The sequence below is a fragment of the Coloeus monedula genome (genome assembly GCF_965178545.1).
Source record: "Coloeus monedula genome assembly, chromosome: 14".
Taxonomy (NCBI): domain Eukaryota; kingdom Metazoa; phylum Chordata; class Aves; order Passeriformes; family Corvidae; genus Coloeus; species Coloeus monedula.
In genome coordinates, this window is record NC_138794.1 from 17,194,441 (window position 1) to 17,212,322 (window position 17,882).

The 17,882-nt window shown below is 39.9% G+C and overlaps 1 protein-coding gene across 4 annotated transcripts in view; it reads left to right on the forward strand.

Moving 5' to 3' along the window:
• Window positions 1–16,624, forward strand: part of RAB8B (RAB8B, member RAS oncogene family) — a 29,650-nt gene extending 13,026 nt beyond the window's left edge. Inside the window, exons 2-11 of one of the 4 annotated variants that reach the window (XR_014226826.1) lie at window positions 3,401–3,461; window positions 4,499–4,559; window positions 5,943–6,020; window positions 6,427–6,516; window positions 7,321–7,386; window positions 9,470–9,520; window positions 9,991–10,015; window positions 10,140–11,021; window positions 12,423–12,495; window positions 16,444–16,624. Coding sequence is in view for 1 of the 4 variants with exons in the window: in XM_082290915.1 (XP_082147041.1) it covers window positions 3,401–3,461; window positions 4,499–4,559; window positions 5,943–6,020; window positions 6,427–6,516; window positions 7,321–7,386; window positions 9,470–9,520; window positions 9,991–10,015; window positions 10,145–10,290 (578 nt within the window). In the remaining 3 variants the exon portion in view is untranslated. Of the gene's footprint in view, window positions 1–3,400; window positions 3,462–4,498; window positions 4,560–5,942; window positions 6,021–6,426; window positions 6,517–7,320; window positions 7,387–9,469; window positions 9,521–9,990; window positions 10,016–10,139; window positions 12,237–12,422; window positions 12,496–16,443 lie in introns of those variants that run through there. The other 3 variants (XR_014226827.1, XR_014226828.1, XM_082290915.1) reach the window with 3 other exon arrangements.
• Window positions 16,625–17,882: the final 1,258 nt, after the last annotated feature.

The window sequence follows — 17,882 nt, forward strand, 5'->3', positions numbered from 1 at the left end:
TATTGTGAGCTCTTTGTAATATTTCACAATGTCTCTTTAAAATGATTGCATTGCAGCTTGATTATGGGTAAAATCTGCCCGGGTGGGTTGAAATAAGAAGAAATGTAGCTGGCGAGTGGAGTAGGGGAAGAGGTAGTGGCAGAAGAGCTTTGGGATATGAAATGGGCATGACTTCTTGGCTTAAACCAAAAGAGGCCAGGTGAAGCCAGTCCCCCTGGCCTGTGGCATTTGGCTGTGTGGCATTGAACAGTGGCTTGCCCTGAATTTTATTAGCTTTGCATAGCAATGCAAGGTAGACACAGCAACCTACAGCTCCCATGGTTTTCTGTGAGAGCCTTTGTGTGGCACTGCCCAGTGTGTTCTTAGACAGAGTTTTGTTGGAAGCTATGGAAGCAAATACCGTCAGTAAAGTGAGGAGAGAGGATGCATCCCTGGCCTATAGTTAGCAAGGATCTGGAAAGGATTTTGGAGAATAATAAGCCCTCAGCTACTTTTAGCCCGTGCTGCAAGGGAAATGCCAGCAATTACAGCCCTAACTAATATGCAGTTCAAATTGCAACCCGGGCTCCATCCTTGCAGAATGCAAGTTTGTGATTCCTGCAACAAATGCTTCTGTATAGCTCTGATCTAATATTTACTGACACGCTAGGTGGGCACCAGTGTGTCAGACTTTCATGTGACAATTCCACTTAAGCAGTTAAAGATAATTATCCTGTTAGCATTTGCACTCTTAAGAATTAATCTGGGTCTGTGTTTTCTAAAAGCTTCTAAAACTTAACTTCAGACGGACATCCAAATGTTTCTGGGCTTTTTCTCCCTACTGGAAAAACAGCATTTCATGTTGCATTTAAAACTGCAAGCTATGTGATCCTTTGCAATCAGACTTTAATTCACAAATGATTCCTCTTTATTTGGCCTGGGTAACTTTTCAAACTTCTGTGTCCCAGTGTGTGGCTGTGCAAAAGAAGAATGGATTAATAAAGGAAATCTTCTGTCAAGAATCAGTGTTGAAAGGCTATAGTTGTTGGAGTGTTTTTTCAATGGTGTAATTTCAATGTAGCTGTAACCAGATCGTGGCTTGTACTTAGCCATGCAAGAGCACTTGGCCGGAAGTGGCAGCACATGTCACCAGGCTTGCTCTGAACGTGTGTAGCTCACCACTTCCTCATACTGACGTGAAGGAACAAAAGAAACATCAGTTTCTAGTTCATTTTAACCTCCAAAAAGTTGCAGTGGCAGAAGTACTTACAGCCTTTCCCTTTATGTTCTTTTTAGCTTTGAAATGAATCTTTGAGAATTTTGATGAAGTTCATACTAGAAATCTTAAGTTCTGAGAAGATCTTTTTTGTGCAGGTCCTGACTTTTAGAAGTGATCAAAGGAATGGTTGTATAAATCATTTCAGTGCTGCAAGGGAGATGAGTAACCACAAGAAACCAGTCTGTGCAAGACCTGGATTGGTGCACATGGAAAGCTTGCACTGCATTCAGGAGTCCTTCTCAGAAAGCCACCCCTCCAGAAGTCTGTCACTGTCTGTGCTGCTGTGTCTTAGCTTCAGCAGTTCACAGGACAGGCAGAATTCTCTTTAAACCACAGCAGTCTCTGAATCTAGTTTTCCTGATAGTTGTTGTACTAAAGCTTCAGGCCTAGACACAAATGAACTTTTAAAACTGATTTAATTTGCTGTTGCCACGATACAATGCTCTTTCCAGAGAAATCCCTATTTGTGCTTTATAACCTTTGAGGCCAAAACAAAATCTATTCAGAGCAAAGGTTATTTGTTTTCAGACCTGAATACAATTATCTGTGGTTTCAGCAGCTGTGATTGCATCTAGTTAAGAGAAAAATCTTTACAACAAGGGAGGCAGATTCCTCTCCAATGTGAAATGGAAACACTTGCCAAACTTACATTACATAGAATAGGGATTTTTTGAAAGTACATGTAGTTCTCATGTCATTTTTAGAAGAGTGTGAATTAATGAAAGTATCATTTTTCCTGTAAATCTACCAGTGAATCTTGTGAAATTGCAATTGTAGTAGTAATCATAGCATTTTAAATTAATGCAATTAATTTCGTACGCTGTTAAAGTGCTGATGTGATATTTTTGCTCATAATTTGTATTCTAAATAATGAGCTGAACTACATATCCATGGCACATTAAGTGGCTGAAACCTGTTATTTTCAGTATATTAAAATAGTAATATTGCATGTGAGAAGAATGAAATTCAAGTAGCTAATGAACATTGATATTTCATATTCAGTTTCTACTGTGGTTTATTAAAAACTCCCATAGCTTCCTGTTTAATGGATAGATGAATTCTTAAAGCTAGAAACAGCATTTTTCCAATTAAAACTCTTATAATTATAAAACTCTTGATAATTATCAATTAAATTACATCTTAAGAAAGTTTATTTAATTTTTTCTAACTTACCCCCATCTTTTACAAACTACAACTGAATATCAAGTAACTATTTAGGATGCCGTGAAGAAAAGTGGGTCATTTGTTTCCAAACTGATTAATTTGGGGGCTACTGTCACAGGATTGAAAAATCTGGGAGTCATGTAGTAGTGAGACTTGAAAAGTCTCAATTTGACCTGTGTTGTAATACAGATTTAGAGATGCAAAAGTTAAAGTAGTTAGGATTAAGACTAGTGTGTTTGGAAATCCATTTCACCCCTCTAAACCTTAAAAAGACATTATTAAGCCCTTCTGAATTTATTTTAAAAATCTTTTTCTAAAACCTATGGCTTAAAATCTGAAATTTGGTGTCAAAAACAGTCTGAGAACTGATGGCTACCATGTGGAAGTATAAGGGGGAAAAGGAGAGAAGTGTTTTCTTGATGCTTTTTGGAGCTTCCTAGAAAATCTTAATTGCTCCCAAATGAGTGTTCTTTAAAAAGGAGTCCTATATGTCCTGTGTTGTATTGCCATTTATTGTGATGTCTGATTAGATTGCATCAAACATCAGTTTTCAAAAGTAGGTGCTGGCTTTGAAAAGGAACTAAGGGGTCACAGGATGTATTTTTAACTCTGAGCCAGAGGTACCAGGGAATTGACTTGAACTGCAGGGACTAGTCAGTAGTTCAGAAGAAATGCACATTCAAACTAATGACCTTATTAGTGTAAAATGGAAAGATTTGGAGATCAAGTCTTCCTCTAATGACCTTGACTAACTAGTAGTGAGTCTGAGTTTGGTCTGCTTTCATTGTGCAGAATAATTTATGCTTGACATGTTGGATGCAGCTGAAAACCTTTGTGCATTCTCAGCACTTCCAAGTGTGTGGAAGAAATGGCAGCTTCAGAATAGTTCTTTTGACTAAGTTTGCTCTTACCAAATTGCCAAAGGAAATGGAACACTTCATTAATTGCAAAACTTAAGAGTATCTCTTTCTCTGGCAGGAATCGATTTTAAGATCAGAACGATAGAATTAGATGGAAAGAAAATCAAGCTACAAATATGGTAAGTATTCCAAAGTAATTCAGGTTTTCAGTGACTTGAATTCACTTTGAGAAAGAATACTTCATACGTTTTGAGCTTCAGTGTACCAGAAGTTTCATACCTTTTATTCATTGATTGTCCATAAGGTTTATGCTTTCTTCTAGCTTGCCCTTGGAGAAGTTCTGCTTCAGTAGCACAGGAAATAGCCTGTTCACATGCAAGCATTACAGCAACTTCCTATTTTATCAAAAGCTGTCCTCTTAAATGTGCTTTTAGCTTTTCCGTGTGGAGGAGAAATATTAACTCAATAGCTGCAAGCTAAAATATGCATGCCAGTAAAATGTAATCTCCTCTGATACTTTGATACCTGGTTGTACTCACTAAGGCACAGGTGAATGATAATGCTCCCATTCCTTACATGGTGGCTTAGTAGAAATTGAGTCTCCTGAGCCAGAATCCTTGTGACTAAGGAAGTGCAGTGCCAGAAGTGGCTGGTAAAAATTTCGTGTCTGTAATATAGGTTAAAAAAGCTGGGTTTTGTTGGGCCTTTGGGGCTCAGCTCCCCTGAGGTGTGACTGGTAGCCAAACACTTGAGTCTGCTGGTTCACTCACAGACAGGTACTGCTTTCAAGTCACCCAGGGCAAAACACCAGCACACTGAGGTGTAGTGGCTGACCTTAGCAGCAAACTGTATGCAACAGTGCACCATCCTGATGTATTTTATTGCTGTGTGTTTTAACTTTTGTTTAAGATGGGACTTGGATGGATCAGAGCTTTTTTTTTTTAATTACTGGAGGGCAAGCTGTGTGGTGCTGAGTTTTATTGCTTGCATAAAAACTGGAGTGGTTTTGTGCCCTGTTTCTGGTGCTGCTCTAACTGCTGATGTAAGGAGGGTAGCTTGGGAGTGAGAAAGCTGCTGAGGGCTGAAGAAACTTAAACAAACAGCCAAAGGTGTGTTTTCCTAGTGAACAAGTATCAATGCATTGTTACTCTGTTTAGTAAGACATCTCTAAGTACAGATGAGTGTAAAACAAATCCTTTTTTTCACTGAATTGTAGGGATACAGCAGGCCAGGAGAGATTCCGCACAATAACGACAGCTTACTACAGAGGAGCCATGGTGAGTGCTCACACTTGAAAAAACCTAAACACAACTAGTGGAACTGGTTTGCTGTTCCTAAGGTTGTGTCATGTAAGTCTTCCACTGGAGGACTGGATAATTGTGGCTTGAGATGTGGGGAATGAAGTTTGTGGTTTGGTTGGGGGTTTTCTGTTTGTTTGTTTTTTGTTTTTTTAAACGTGCTGGTACTTCGTCTAGGCCTGGTTTTTGTGATGAAACTTCCAGCCCTATTGTCTTTTTTAATATAATAAAAATTTCTGCAGGTTTTAATAAAATAAGTTGCCAAGCTTTAATCAGATAGGTTTGGTTTTTTTAAACGCAGTCAAGCCCTTTAAACACTTGAAGTGTTTCAAAAGTGGATAATGAATTATTTTAACATTAAAAGTGTGTTTCACTGAGTTGCTTTTCCTTCAGCCAGTAGAGCATGCAAAGTCTGGGCTAGAAATACAATCACTTGCAATGCCCGCTGTTACTTTTTCTTCCACTGACAGTGACTTGAAGTCAAATAACTGACTTAGAGCCTGCACCCTTGTGGTACAATGCTTCTAATGGTTCTTTATGCTATGATTTGAGATATTTTATGTTGGGACATCTATAATTTTGACTTGGTGGTTGCTACCTGTGCTGCTGTTACAGGTTCTTGCTGCTTTGCATGAACAGATCTGTGACATTCATAGGCTGTGGATCCAAATAACTCCACTGTTATAGAAGACAGGGAGAAATAATAATGGTTGTGGCTCTGTATTAGAGCTTTCCAGTGCTTAAAAAGGCTTTGGCAGTGACCTGGTCTTCTCCCCAGTCCATGGCCAAGGACTTCTATTTGTCCTATGAGGAATGATTGGAAAGGCCTTAGGAAATGGAGGTGAACCTTGCAATCTGTGCTTTATGCAGTGGCTCTGTGGCTTCCCATGCTTTGCTAACTGTTGAGGTCCCATGCCAGTGTATGTACAGAACTGGTGGAAAGAGCTAAAGCTTCTGGGAGGGCCCCAGGGGCAGCTTTGCTGGAAGTGTCTGCTGGCCCCAGAGAGACTGGAGCTCACAGGTTTGATACCCTGGACTACTTAAAGCTGCTGCATCTAAACCTGACTTTAACCGTAGAGTCCTGGTTGCTGGTGTGGTAGAATTTCTAAACTTATCCCGACTATAGGCTAATAATTAAAAGCTTTGTATAGGTGGTGTGTTTGACATCTAACAGTGGCAAAAGATGTTAAATAGTAATGTTTTGGGTAAATTCCCAGCCATGGCATAATGCCTGGAGAAAAGATTTATACACCTGTAATACTATGTTGAATTTCTTTGGAAGTATAATTAAAACTACAGCATACATCAAAAGTCAGCCAATAGTGCTAGCTCATCTAACTAGATTTTTCTAACTTTATTTAGGGAATTATGCTGGTGTATGATATCACAAATGAAAAGTCTTTTGACAACATAAAAAACTGGATAAGAAACATAGAGGAGGTAAGTGCTTCGTTCCATCTTATGATTTCCCTGGGACAAATAAAAGTCAAGTAATTACTTTCATTACAGTAGCCAACATATATGGCCATGCACCACTTGCAAGTAAAGTGTGTGCTGTTACATTTCCAGAATAGCCAAATGTCTGTGCATGTGTGCAACCTGCTACAGAGCTCATGGTACACATTTGATCTATTACAGTATTTGGGCAAATGTAATCTAGGAGTATTTATTCCAGCCTATTTTAATATTTTATTGCTTGTTTCAAAAGTGAGCATCTCTCAGTAATGCCTTCACATTAGATAATTTCTCTAAAATAAAATAGTCTGTTGTGGAGGAGTTTGATACACAAGTTTCTTTTCAACAATGATGAACTTTGTTCCTGAGAGATTACTTTCTCTTCTTCCAGCATGCCTCTTCAGATGTAGAAAGAATGATCTTGGGTAACAAATGTGATATGAATGAAAAAAGACAAGTCTCAAAAGAAAAAGGGGAGAAGGTAAGATTTGGTAACTTACCCTATTTAGAAGCCTACTTCTTGTAGGATTCTAACTTCTGGATGTTCGGTATGTTTTAGGCATGTGAGAGAGAATGGGTCTCAAGTCTCTTGTTTCGGAAACTTTTATACATATAGGATACCAGGTTTGGGGCTTTTTGTTTTTAAATAGCACTTAACTTCTTCAGGTTTGAATAAACTTCATGGTACTTTTACCTTGAGGGCAAGATCCTGTAAAGAACATTGACCTTTGCTATAGCATGACGTATTCTAGATCTCAATATAAAGTTTTGTGTACACTTTGATTATGTTGTACTCAATTCACTGTAGTGGTCACTTATTCTTGTTTTAAGTACTGTTACTAAAGCTTAAGTAATTGATTGGTTGTTCTACAGAACAAACAAGCGAGGAAGAATACTACAAAATCTGTCGTGTACAGCTGAAGTGGTGTAGCTGTTGGTAACACAGCTTATGGGATGATTGTATTGTAGTTATCTGGTCCACAATCCATATCAATTAAGATTCTACCTTAATGTTCTTTTAGAACCTAAATAAGTATTTTGGTGAGAAATTAATGTCTTTTGTTTTGTTTTGACTTTATGTGAGGTTATGACCAGTTCTAATACTTTGTCTAATTGTCTTTAATGTTCTTGCAAGAGAAAATAGAAGTGAAGCTTGCTTGGTTTTCAAAGCTTGTTGAAGCATGCAGCATCTATTCTATTATGACCCTATTGTGAACCTATGTGTGAAACATTCCCTTTACAAAGGAACTTCAAAACCACTGAAAAACTTTAACCTCTCTTCCAGTTAGCAATTGATTATGGAATCAAATTTTTGGAGACAAGTGCAAAATCCAGCATAAATGTGGAGGAGGTAAGAGATGGGTGCTACACTTAGGTGCTTCTTGAATTACTTCTGTGGAGGTATGTTCCATGATCTGCTGGGCTTTCTCACCTGACCTGGGACCTGAAGTCCCAGCTGTGCTCCTGGGTCTGCTGCTACAATCCAACTGTTTCTGATTTTCTGGTAATGTCTGGAATTGTTTTATAAATGGGTGCTCACAGACTGGTTTACTATTGCTGTAGCAAACAGTTGCTTTAGTGTGTGCCGTGCTACTTAAATTTCAAGTCCTTTTGGACAAGGAATAGGTGTAATTTTAGAACAGTGCTTTGTGCAGGAAATGGGATTCTTTGCTGTCAGGATAACATGCTACTGTGTCACGGAGCCTTCAGGTTACTACTAAATATGTGCTGTGCAGATGAGACTGAAAACTTGTGTATTAACCTGGAACACCAGGTCATAAGCTCATGTTCAAGGAGGAAGAAGACTTACAATGCTATCTATAGATTTATAATCTGTTTTCCTGCAAATAAATTTTGCACTAAAACCACAAGCTCTCTATTTATGAGAGCATAAGGAAATAGAGTCGGAAGGAAGAGTGGCTCAAGTCCAGTCTATCTCACCATAAATCACTTGTGTCATCTCAGGGAGGGTAGGGGGAGGATCTGAGCTGTATGAAAAGTGTGGACAAAAAAATAACTTTATCAAAAGGCAGTTAAATTAAGATTCATTCATCCAACAAGGTAGACTTGTTCTTAAATGTTGCCCCTATACCTAATAATTTAAAAGTCTTTCTATGGGGTACTCTTTAGAAGTCCTGCAAACACCTACTTAATTCAGATCAGGCATCTGACAAATTAACTAGAAGCTGAAGACATCGGTTCTTTAAAATAACAAGAGGGACATTGTGCCAGCCAGGTGTGTTTTTTTCTGATTGCAGGGTGATTGTTACACAGGATAGAGTTAGAATGGACTGATCTGCATCATGCTGCACCTGGACTAGCTTGACCTGATTTTCAGAGTGTCCTTGTGATTCTTAAAGCAGACACTGGAAGTGGGACCATGAGCAGTTAATACTAGAGTGGGTAGCTGAGCTCCTCTGGAGGGCTGACTTGCTCTGTCATGTTAGGGCAGTTTCATGTTAACCCCTGCAGGTCATGAAATGCACAACAGTAGTTTGTGCTTACTCCAAATGTTTGGCTCTCTGAATATTTTTTTAAATATTGACACATGAATGATGAAGAAAGCATTAAAAAATGCAGCTGGTGTAGGCATTTGGCAATCAGTAATGATTTCGTTTACTTTCCGCCAAATACTTCACTTTCGGGGAATTACACAATTGTGATATTCTTGGGATCAGAAGTGAATTAATTTATTTGTTGTGATTTATTTACATTAAATGAGTGTCTGTCTTTGGATATATTCCAAACACAATGAAGGGGAAGTGTTTATACTTCTTACAGTCTGGAACTGTCCTTAGATTATTAGGGTCTCCAGAAAACCTAAAGTCTTGCTTTTTCCTGCTCCTGGAGAATTGCAGAATTTTTCTGCTACAGAAGTTTCATTGCTCCTTTGTACATTGAAATCTGGGATGCTGAGATTTGCCAGAGTAATTATTTATGGGTTTTTTTCTGTTTTTAATAGAGATATTGGAAGCTTAAATAGCCTTATAGGTAGTCCAGGAGTAAAGCTTTTGGAGGACAGAAAGCGAGCTAACCTTAATGTGAATTCCCAGGGTTTCCCTTCTCAAACCTCTCTGGGTTTCTAATTGTGATGCACAGTTCAGTTTGGGGGAGAAATAAAATCAGGATTAGTATATGCTCTTCAGCTGATTTTTTTTTCTCCGTCCAGATGTATTCAGTGGGAGGGTCTGTTGACTTGCTTCAAAGATTGGCGAGATGGAGACTAAAAACATAGTCTTTTCTTCTAAAGCATGTTTACTGAAGTTTTAAATGTACAGCTATTGTACATAGAGTGTCTTGCAACTCAGAGTGCTTTTAGCAGCCTACAGAACACTCTGTTGTTAATGTGTCTGGCTATTTCAAGTTTATCATGTCCTTCATGTGTCTTGCTCCTAACTCTTGTTTGTTTTTTCTTTATTTCCACTCCTCACCAGGCATTTTTCACACTTGCACGGGACATTATGACAAAACTCAACAGAAAAATGGTTTGTATTTCCAATTAGCATACAAACTAGTTACAATGAGAGGGCAGCTATCATAATTGGCTGAGTAGTAGCCCTACCAAAACACTCCTGGGGATTACAGTAGTTGCTAGATCAAATTTGAGCAAACAGTGATTTATCATGCTCTATTACACATCAGTGCATTCATTATTTTGCATGAACATTAACATTGGGCAGCCTGAAACTGATGTGTTGTTCCAAAATGCAATAGTGTGATCCGTCTTTTGTTATGTAGCCTCTTCTCCAGCTAATTCTTAAGATCTGGATTGTTATGTAAATGTTTATTTTTTTTACCAAGTGATTAACAAAGTCTGGATAACTGAGGAGGTCAAGTTGCAGCAGATCTCTGCTCTGGTTATTGCCTTGCAAGCAGGGGAAGTGGGGAGGAAGACTAGAAAAGCTGGAGATCTTTTTTCTGCATTTTATGATGTTGACACTCTTTTCTCTTTCAGAATGACAACAGTTCATCGGGGGCAGGTGGGCCAGTAAAAATAACAGAAAATCGATCTAAGAAGAGCAGCTTCTTTCGATGCACGCTACTTTGATGAACTTCTAATGATAGACTGCAGCACACTTAGAACCTTTTCTGCTTCTTTGAAAGCACAGGGTCACAAAGCCTCAGAAATAATACCACCAAGCTGCTGCTGAGAGCTCCATTGAACGTAGACTGCGATACACAAATACCAAGTGGATTTTGCTCACTAAGCCTATTGACCTGTCAGGCTCTTCTTTCTCAGATATGGAAGCTATGAAGTGGAGACACAAATGCAAGATTTAACTTGTTTTCCTTTTTTACTTTCTGTTTTATTGCCTGTTGCAAAAGCTGCTATGTTTCTTTTAACTTTGCACATCCATATTGGCCTCTTACTGCCTGTTACAGCACAATCTTACATTTGTATTTGCACAGTTTGACTTGTAAGTAAGATTCTTAACAGATTTGTGCAGTTTTCTTTCTCTTTTTAAAAAAAATTGATTTTCAAGCAGAAGAGCCAGGGGAAAAATTAAGTCTCATTTCCTTTATTTTCTGTGCTGTATACTTGTGGCCATGCAGTATGGATGTTGTTGCTCTAGTGATGAGAATCACTGTAACAATTGGCATTTAACAATTTGTACAGATTTTGTCTCTTAGATGCACAAATCTGTTTATGCAGAAGCTATGGCTTCTATTCTGAATGTAGTATGTTGCTTTTCTTTCTTTACCAGACTTAGCAAAGTTGTGTTCTGAATTGCCAGTCACTGTCTGATTCACAGATGCACCTTTCAGTTATTTGAATAAACACAGTGTCTTTCCTCACTTAACTTCCCTTTGTTAGCTCAGACTGCACTTTTTTTTGTTTCTGATGAGGAAGTACACTCTGGATTTGAAATCATCACCACAAATTGGCCTCGTCACTATCACTTAAGTGGCTTGTGGAAGCTGAATGCATGAGTTCTGAGTAACCTCTTTGTGGATTCACTTGTTCAGAAATGACTGCTTCTAAAGGTGACTTCCATTTCTACTCTTAATTCTAAGGATAGTTCGTTAACGTCTGTAAGCATCGACCCTTGACAACGGAGGTGTCCAAAACCAAGCTTCCTGCGCAGTTGCTAAAGTATATCAAGTTTTGGCACTAAGGAAGCTTTGCATTAGGGCTGTAGTGTACTAGTTATGCAGTTAATGCTGAATGTGTGTCTTTGGTCTGCTCGAGCAGTTGTTTTTTCATCAAAAACTGGTACAGTGACCTAGACTGTTAGAAGTAGAGGTGAAACATAGTTGCCTTTTTTACTCAACTGAGCATTGTATAACCTAGTCTTTGTTCTACTACTTTTTTATTGTCTTCTGAAAATTTTCCTCAATGAGCAATTAAAACAGGTGCTTTAGTTCTGTTGGTGTGCCAAACGTGGACCATTGTAAGCTTTAACTACAAGTTTGTGTCCAGCATGTTTGCTGTTAGGGGATGGGTGTGTTCTGTCATTGTCAAAGGAAATGTCTGACGTGCTTGCTTTTGCTTCACTTTGTTGTCTGGAGTTGTAAACAGTGAGTTGGTTGTTACCACAGATAACCACTTCATTTTGCTGTGTCAGGTACTGAATTTGTCTGGGTCTGTTCTAAATAGTTTGAAAGGGAACAGGCCAATAGCGTTAGACGTAAAGCTTTTGATTTTAAAAGGTTTAACCTTAGTAGCTGGTTCCATAGTTTTAAGTGGTTATCAGCCTGTCCCTGTGTGTAGTTCAATAGAAGTAGTTCTTGTAACTAGTTGGTGGATCTCATAAACTGCTGTTGCTGCACTAGAACAGAGAAACCTTAATGGCAACAAGGTTTAGTGAAAAAACAAAGCAACCCTAACTGCTCTGGTGTCTACCCTTGATGTTTTTCTTGGACAGGCTAAAGCAGTTATGTTTTCTGTATGGTTAAAAAAAGTGCTTCTATACAGAAAGTGTTGTGACACCAATTATGAATGTTGTTTATTTTCAGTAATTTACCTCTGACTTATTTGGTGTCGTAATACTTTGATTTTTATCTCAGGGGTTGTCTGCAAACCAAAACTGACATGTTCTGTGTTTGGCACTGTTTACAGAATGCTTTGTATTGTTTTTCCTGTCTTCACTGTGTGGTAAATGTTCATTCAATATTAGTCTCCATGAACTTCCCTTTGAAAGAGCCTGTAAGTAGTAGAGTCTATGAAGTGCTTCTTGAAGCAGCAGCAAATTGGGGTATCTGCTCTGTATGGGGGAGGGTGGGAGGGAGAAAAAAACTTGCTATTTTCTTACATTTAGCTGTGCTAAACTGTACATAAATGTGAGGTAAGACCATAGGAAATTCACTTTATGCATGAGAAAGTACTGCAGTAAATATTTCACTTTGCTTATTGTTCATGTACAGTTCATCTTTTTCTATTTGTAGAAGAATTTAATGCAATTTTGTTGTCATCTGCTGAAACTGAAGAATTCTAATTTCATGTGGTCTTATGGATAAGGTAAAATGCAGATTTCTTTCTGTCTTTGCCCCCACCCCACTTCTCCAGCAGTATTAGATGGCTGAGTGGCTGCACTTTATCAGTGTGCTAACTTCTGGTCAGTAGAGACCTTTCTGTGTACAGTCTGCCCTGTCAGACGTGGAAAAATGTGCTGTATCTTAGCGTGCAAATCAGCTGTATGTTCTACTGGGATATTTTAGCTATGTTTTCCTCTAGTCAAGCAGGTGATGATAATGGTATGTTCTGCCTACGCATCAGATGCTGGGTATTACAGGCTTTTCTAATATCACTATGATTGTTTTGTGCAGTCTCTGTTGCTACTTTGCTCAAGACTATATAATCCTAAGTTTTGAAGGACTCTTAACTATACCTCAGTCAACTAGTTAGTACTCTAATGCCCATTAGAATGAAAGTCATATACTTATTCATTAAGCAGCAAATGTATTTCTGTTTTCTTCCAGAAATTGCCATTAACCTTTCAGGAAACAGACATTTTTTGGTGGATTTCAATAAAACAAAAATGCTGCTTATTCTTTGGAGTTTTAGGAGAAGTTCCCTCAGCCCCATGCCTGTGCGCTCTATCTTGACCAATATTTTTCTAAGTGGTTTTTAAAAAAAGTCAAATGAAAAACAAACTGATCTCAGTGCTTTGCAATATTAGCTTTCAGTCTGTGCTCAGCAAAACATGCACAAGTAGTTTTTGTTGAGTGTATATAGAATATGTAATTGACTTATCTGGGAGTTCTAATATTGCTAAAGCTTAAACCGCTCATGAAACGTAATGCAGCTCACTTTTCTCTTTGGGGGACAGTCTCAAAAATGCTGATTGACTTTTCAGACTGGTAGTTCTTTTTACAGAAAATATTTCCCATTGTAAGTAACTTTCTCATACTAGTCTGCTGAAGTTAAGTGAATTACGTGGATCATTTTCACAGGTGAATAAAGGAGTCTTGAATGTACATATCACATTAAAATATTGTGAATGCATAATGATTTGAAAGTACATCAATAATATGTAAAATGCATAAATGTGTTATTTGTGAAAATGCATCTGTTGTTTGGTTACCTGTTAATGTAACAGAATTTTTGCAATGTTAAACTTGCTAAGGATCGGTCTGTAGGTGATAATAGGTCTTTTTTCTCCTCCATTCACTGAACTGCTTATACCATTCTCATTCTTATAAATAAAACTCGTATTTCTTTCTTCCAAAAAAAGCAGGATTTACATTGATTTTTCTTGTTTCTGGTGAATTTAACTATTTCAGTGCATTCCTATGGCCTTACAAACATTTTTGCAAATAAAACTTCAGTTACCATTATTTTAATGCTATATAGCTACTAAATTCAGAATAAAAAGTATAGTCTTTGAGAAAATGCTTAATTTTGAAACAGAAGTGTTCTACTGTGTGTGTTTAAGCACATTTTACCTCTGGTATAAAGGTGTAATGTGAAAAGCTCCTGCAGATAAAAGTGAACTTGTCATGTGGTTAACTTGTAAACCTAATCATTAATCGTGTATTGATGTATATAGACAGAAAAACCAAACCCAGCTCCTAAGAAAACCTTCATAGTCCAATAGTTTTATTATTTCATGTGAACTTTTTTACAATGTGTGTCTCAAATAAAAGTTACATAATGAAAAGCATTTTGGAGTATTTTGTATGAAATATTCCATGTAGTTTTTATACAGTTGGCATCTCCACTACTTTTGATACATTTGTGGAAAGGTGTCCAGCTGAGTTGCATCTGTAAAACTTAGTTTAACTAGTGATAAACCACAAGGGTTTTTGTCTGGCTTTGCTTGTTCCTAAACTTGACTCTTCTTTAGAGTTGTCCAGAAAAATCCTTTATTTCTGTAGTGATTGCGTAAATCTAAGTATATTATTTTGATGAGCTTCAGTTTCCTAAGAAACCATTTTTCCAGACATTGAGTGTCATGAAATGCCCTTTCAAAGTAACTTTTGAGCAATGCCTGTAAAGGTAACATGAGACACCATTTCCAATTTGATTAAGAATTAGCTACTGACTTAAGCTGTTAGCATTTTCTTTTTTGTTGTTGCTTTAAATCAGCATTATATGAAAGGTATGACTCTGAAATGACCTGGAGCACAAATATAATTGCATCAATATAGCACATAGTGTTTGTCCGGCGTCCTTCAACACTGAGGAATATTCCCAAATTGAGGGATTTGACAAATACTTGTTAGCTGTTATATTAGTAATAGTTTCTGCCTTTCAAATTATTGTGGTTTGGCAGTAGCTTGCAATTGGTACAAAAATTAGCAAACCTAAGGAAAGAAGGGTTTATCTACCCAAGACAAAAGCAGGTTAATAGTTGAGACATCCTAAGGAATAAATGGAAAACTCATGGATGACAGATAGCTTCTAAAGTGTGTTTTCTACATGTTCATCTCACCAGCTGTATTTAGCCGAAAGGATATATAGCAACACAAAGCTAGAGCTCCATCCTTGTTACACCTTACTATTTCTTGATTCTGGTTTGCTTTGTTGTGCTTGTTTTCACACTTCGGCAGACAAATTTGCTGCTTTAGGAGCAGCTGTTTAAGCATTATCTTACGTATCCCCTAGATATGAACTGGGTTTATATGCTCAGCAGTCCTTAGGTCCTCGCAGTAGTTAGTGACATTTTAAGTGCATTTGCATTCTGCATTTGTTAAAAGGAAATACCAGGCATGCCTACACTACATAAAAATGGTGATTTATTACAGCTTCTGTCTGGATCTATTTTTGGTTGCAGATTAGCAATTGTGATACGAATACTGCACACTTGTAGATCAGAGGCGAGTTGTTGGTACACATGTAGAATGTATCCAGTTTTTATAATCTGGTAAATTGCCTTTTTCATAAATTACTCTTTTTCCTACTTGGTTGACTAGTGGCTCTTAAGAATTCTTGAACTATATCAAAGTCATCAATATAATAAGATTTTATAATTTTTCTTTAGAAAGATCTAATCTTCAAGAGATGAGATACATAAATGAAGCTTTTATGCTGCATAATGTTCTCACCATCTGGAGGTTTAAAGAAAGGGCATGGCATGGAATGCGAAACATACTGAAAAGTTGTGCTCTTGGATGTGTTGTAGTTGCTTCAAAAATTTTTTACTGTCTTCAGCAGAGCACATCAGCAATGAGCTGTCGGTGTGAACAAATGCTCCATGAATTTTCTGAGCACACAGTTGGTACTTGTTGATAGTTCAGTTTGTGAAATAAAGTTGTAAGTTATGAGCAGGATATGAGAATTTTCCCCATTTGAGGAATGAACAGATTTAATGAATTGTGGAAAGTTGTGTAACTTAAACTATGCTAGTGAATACACTGTACTGCCTTCAGAGTGACGAAGAACTCTTGAACATGGCACTAAGTCTTGAGAATTTCACCCTAGTTAATCTTAAATACCTTCCTTGAGTAAGTGGCTGAGATGACTTACTGCAGTTGTGACCTTTTCTGCCTATGCCACCCTCCAGAGGCATGTCCATGACACACAACTCTGACTGGTGTTCCAGGGCCTTATGTTTGGCACTGGGCCGTCAGATCCATGGACTGGCTTCAAAACAGGTTTTGATTTCTCAGGGAAATGCTACCATTGTGCTCACTGACCTTTCTGACTTGGTTTAACACCTCTGCAGAACAGCATAAAGCAATGATGCTCCTGTGACACTTCCTTTGGGACAGGAGCTGGCAGAGCCCAGGGCCGATACCCTTCTCTGCTGCATCCTCACTTCCAGTTCTGCCTCACCCACACACATATTTTTGTATGCAGTGGAAAAGTGCAGACTTCACTTACCCAATTAAACACAAGTGAATTGGATATTATATTTCTTTTTAAGAAAAGTTTAATTTTATTTTTGTGCTGTTCACAAATCTGTACTGCTACTTTTACTTACTTTTTTATTTTTCCTTTTTTTTTCTTTTTCTCCCCCTCCAGGCAACATAAGGAACTAACTAGCTCTGGTCTGTATTCTAGATGAAGGACAGAATTTCTTCAACAAGGCTGAACAACTTCTGTCCCTGTCTTAATGCTGCCGAATGCTGCTTCTGAGCTTCCTCACCCAACTGCAATGACTTTGTAACCCTCATCCTCACACTTGTGCTCTGAACCAATAAAACACGGGCAAAAGGCAACCACGTGTGTCTTACATACTGTTTATATGTAATTTTCCAGAATAGCACTGGTAGATGTACTTGAAATTAGGAAATGGCTGAGCAGCTCCTTGTGCCAAGTGTGGGGAGGGGACCAGCCTTTAAAACCAGGTCTTGATTAATTAATGGAGTTCAATGTGCTGTTTAGGCAGACAGGGCTGCGTTACTCTGCGGCTGCTTCGTCTGCATGAAGGGAGGGCAGGGGCAAACCCGATGCTGCACGAGGCAGGGCTGGAATCCTTCCCCTTCCTTGTCTCCCGTTTAGGAGCAGCGAGCCCGCGCTGCCCGCCTTGCTGAGGGGATCGGCGGCGAGACCCCTCCTGAGCGGATCAGGTGCGAGACCCTTCTGCCCGCCCCGCTGAGGGGAGATCAGCTGTGAGGCCCCGCTGCCAGTCTTGGTGAGGAGATCGGCGGCGAGACCCCCCTTCCCGCCTCGCTGAGGGGACCAGCGCCAGCCCGCGGGGCCGCGGGCCGCCCGCGCCCTCCTCGCAGCGTGAGGCGGGCGTGGCCGCGGGTCGGTGCCGGCGGCAGCCGCACACCCAGGGCAGGCACTGCGGGAGGGTGGCGCGGCCCCACGTTCGGGGGCAGAGGGCACGGGGGCCGCACCAACTCGGAGCTCTCCGCGCACGGTCGCGGAGGGAAGGCCGGGGATGGGGACGGCTCCGACATGCGTTTTTCTTAGATGGCGCAGGCAGCTCCCGCCCGTCCCGGCCTCTCCTCAGACGCTCATGTGGGTACCCCACACCCCCGAGGTGCTGGCGGGGAATGCGGGCACTGCACCCCGGGAAACCAGCGTGGTCCATGCCCTCGCGGGCCCAGGTGCCCCACAGCGATCCTTGGTGGCCACAAATGTCCCCAGCGCCGTGTCCCACGGCCTCGGTCACCCTCTGGGCGGTGACCCCACCGTGCGGGGTACGCCAGGTGCGGGCTGTGCTTGTGTGCACCTCCCAGCCGTACCGTGGTGCCTGGGGATACAAAACCCAGTGATCCACACGTGATGGTCGCTGCGGTTTGGTTACTCCTGGGACGTTCGTGAGGAAGCTCCAAGTGCTGGGTTACGGTGAGCGGCACGGCCGGGAGAGCGCCCTTGGGTGCGGCGGTGCGCGGCCTCTGCCCTGCGCAGGTGACCGGGGTGTCTCAGGAGGGGAGGGGTGTCCCAAGCGGGAGAGGGCCGGCCCCGACCCCCGGCTCGCCAAGCTGGGCCCATTCCGGCTCTGATGTCTG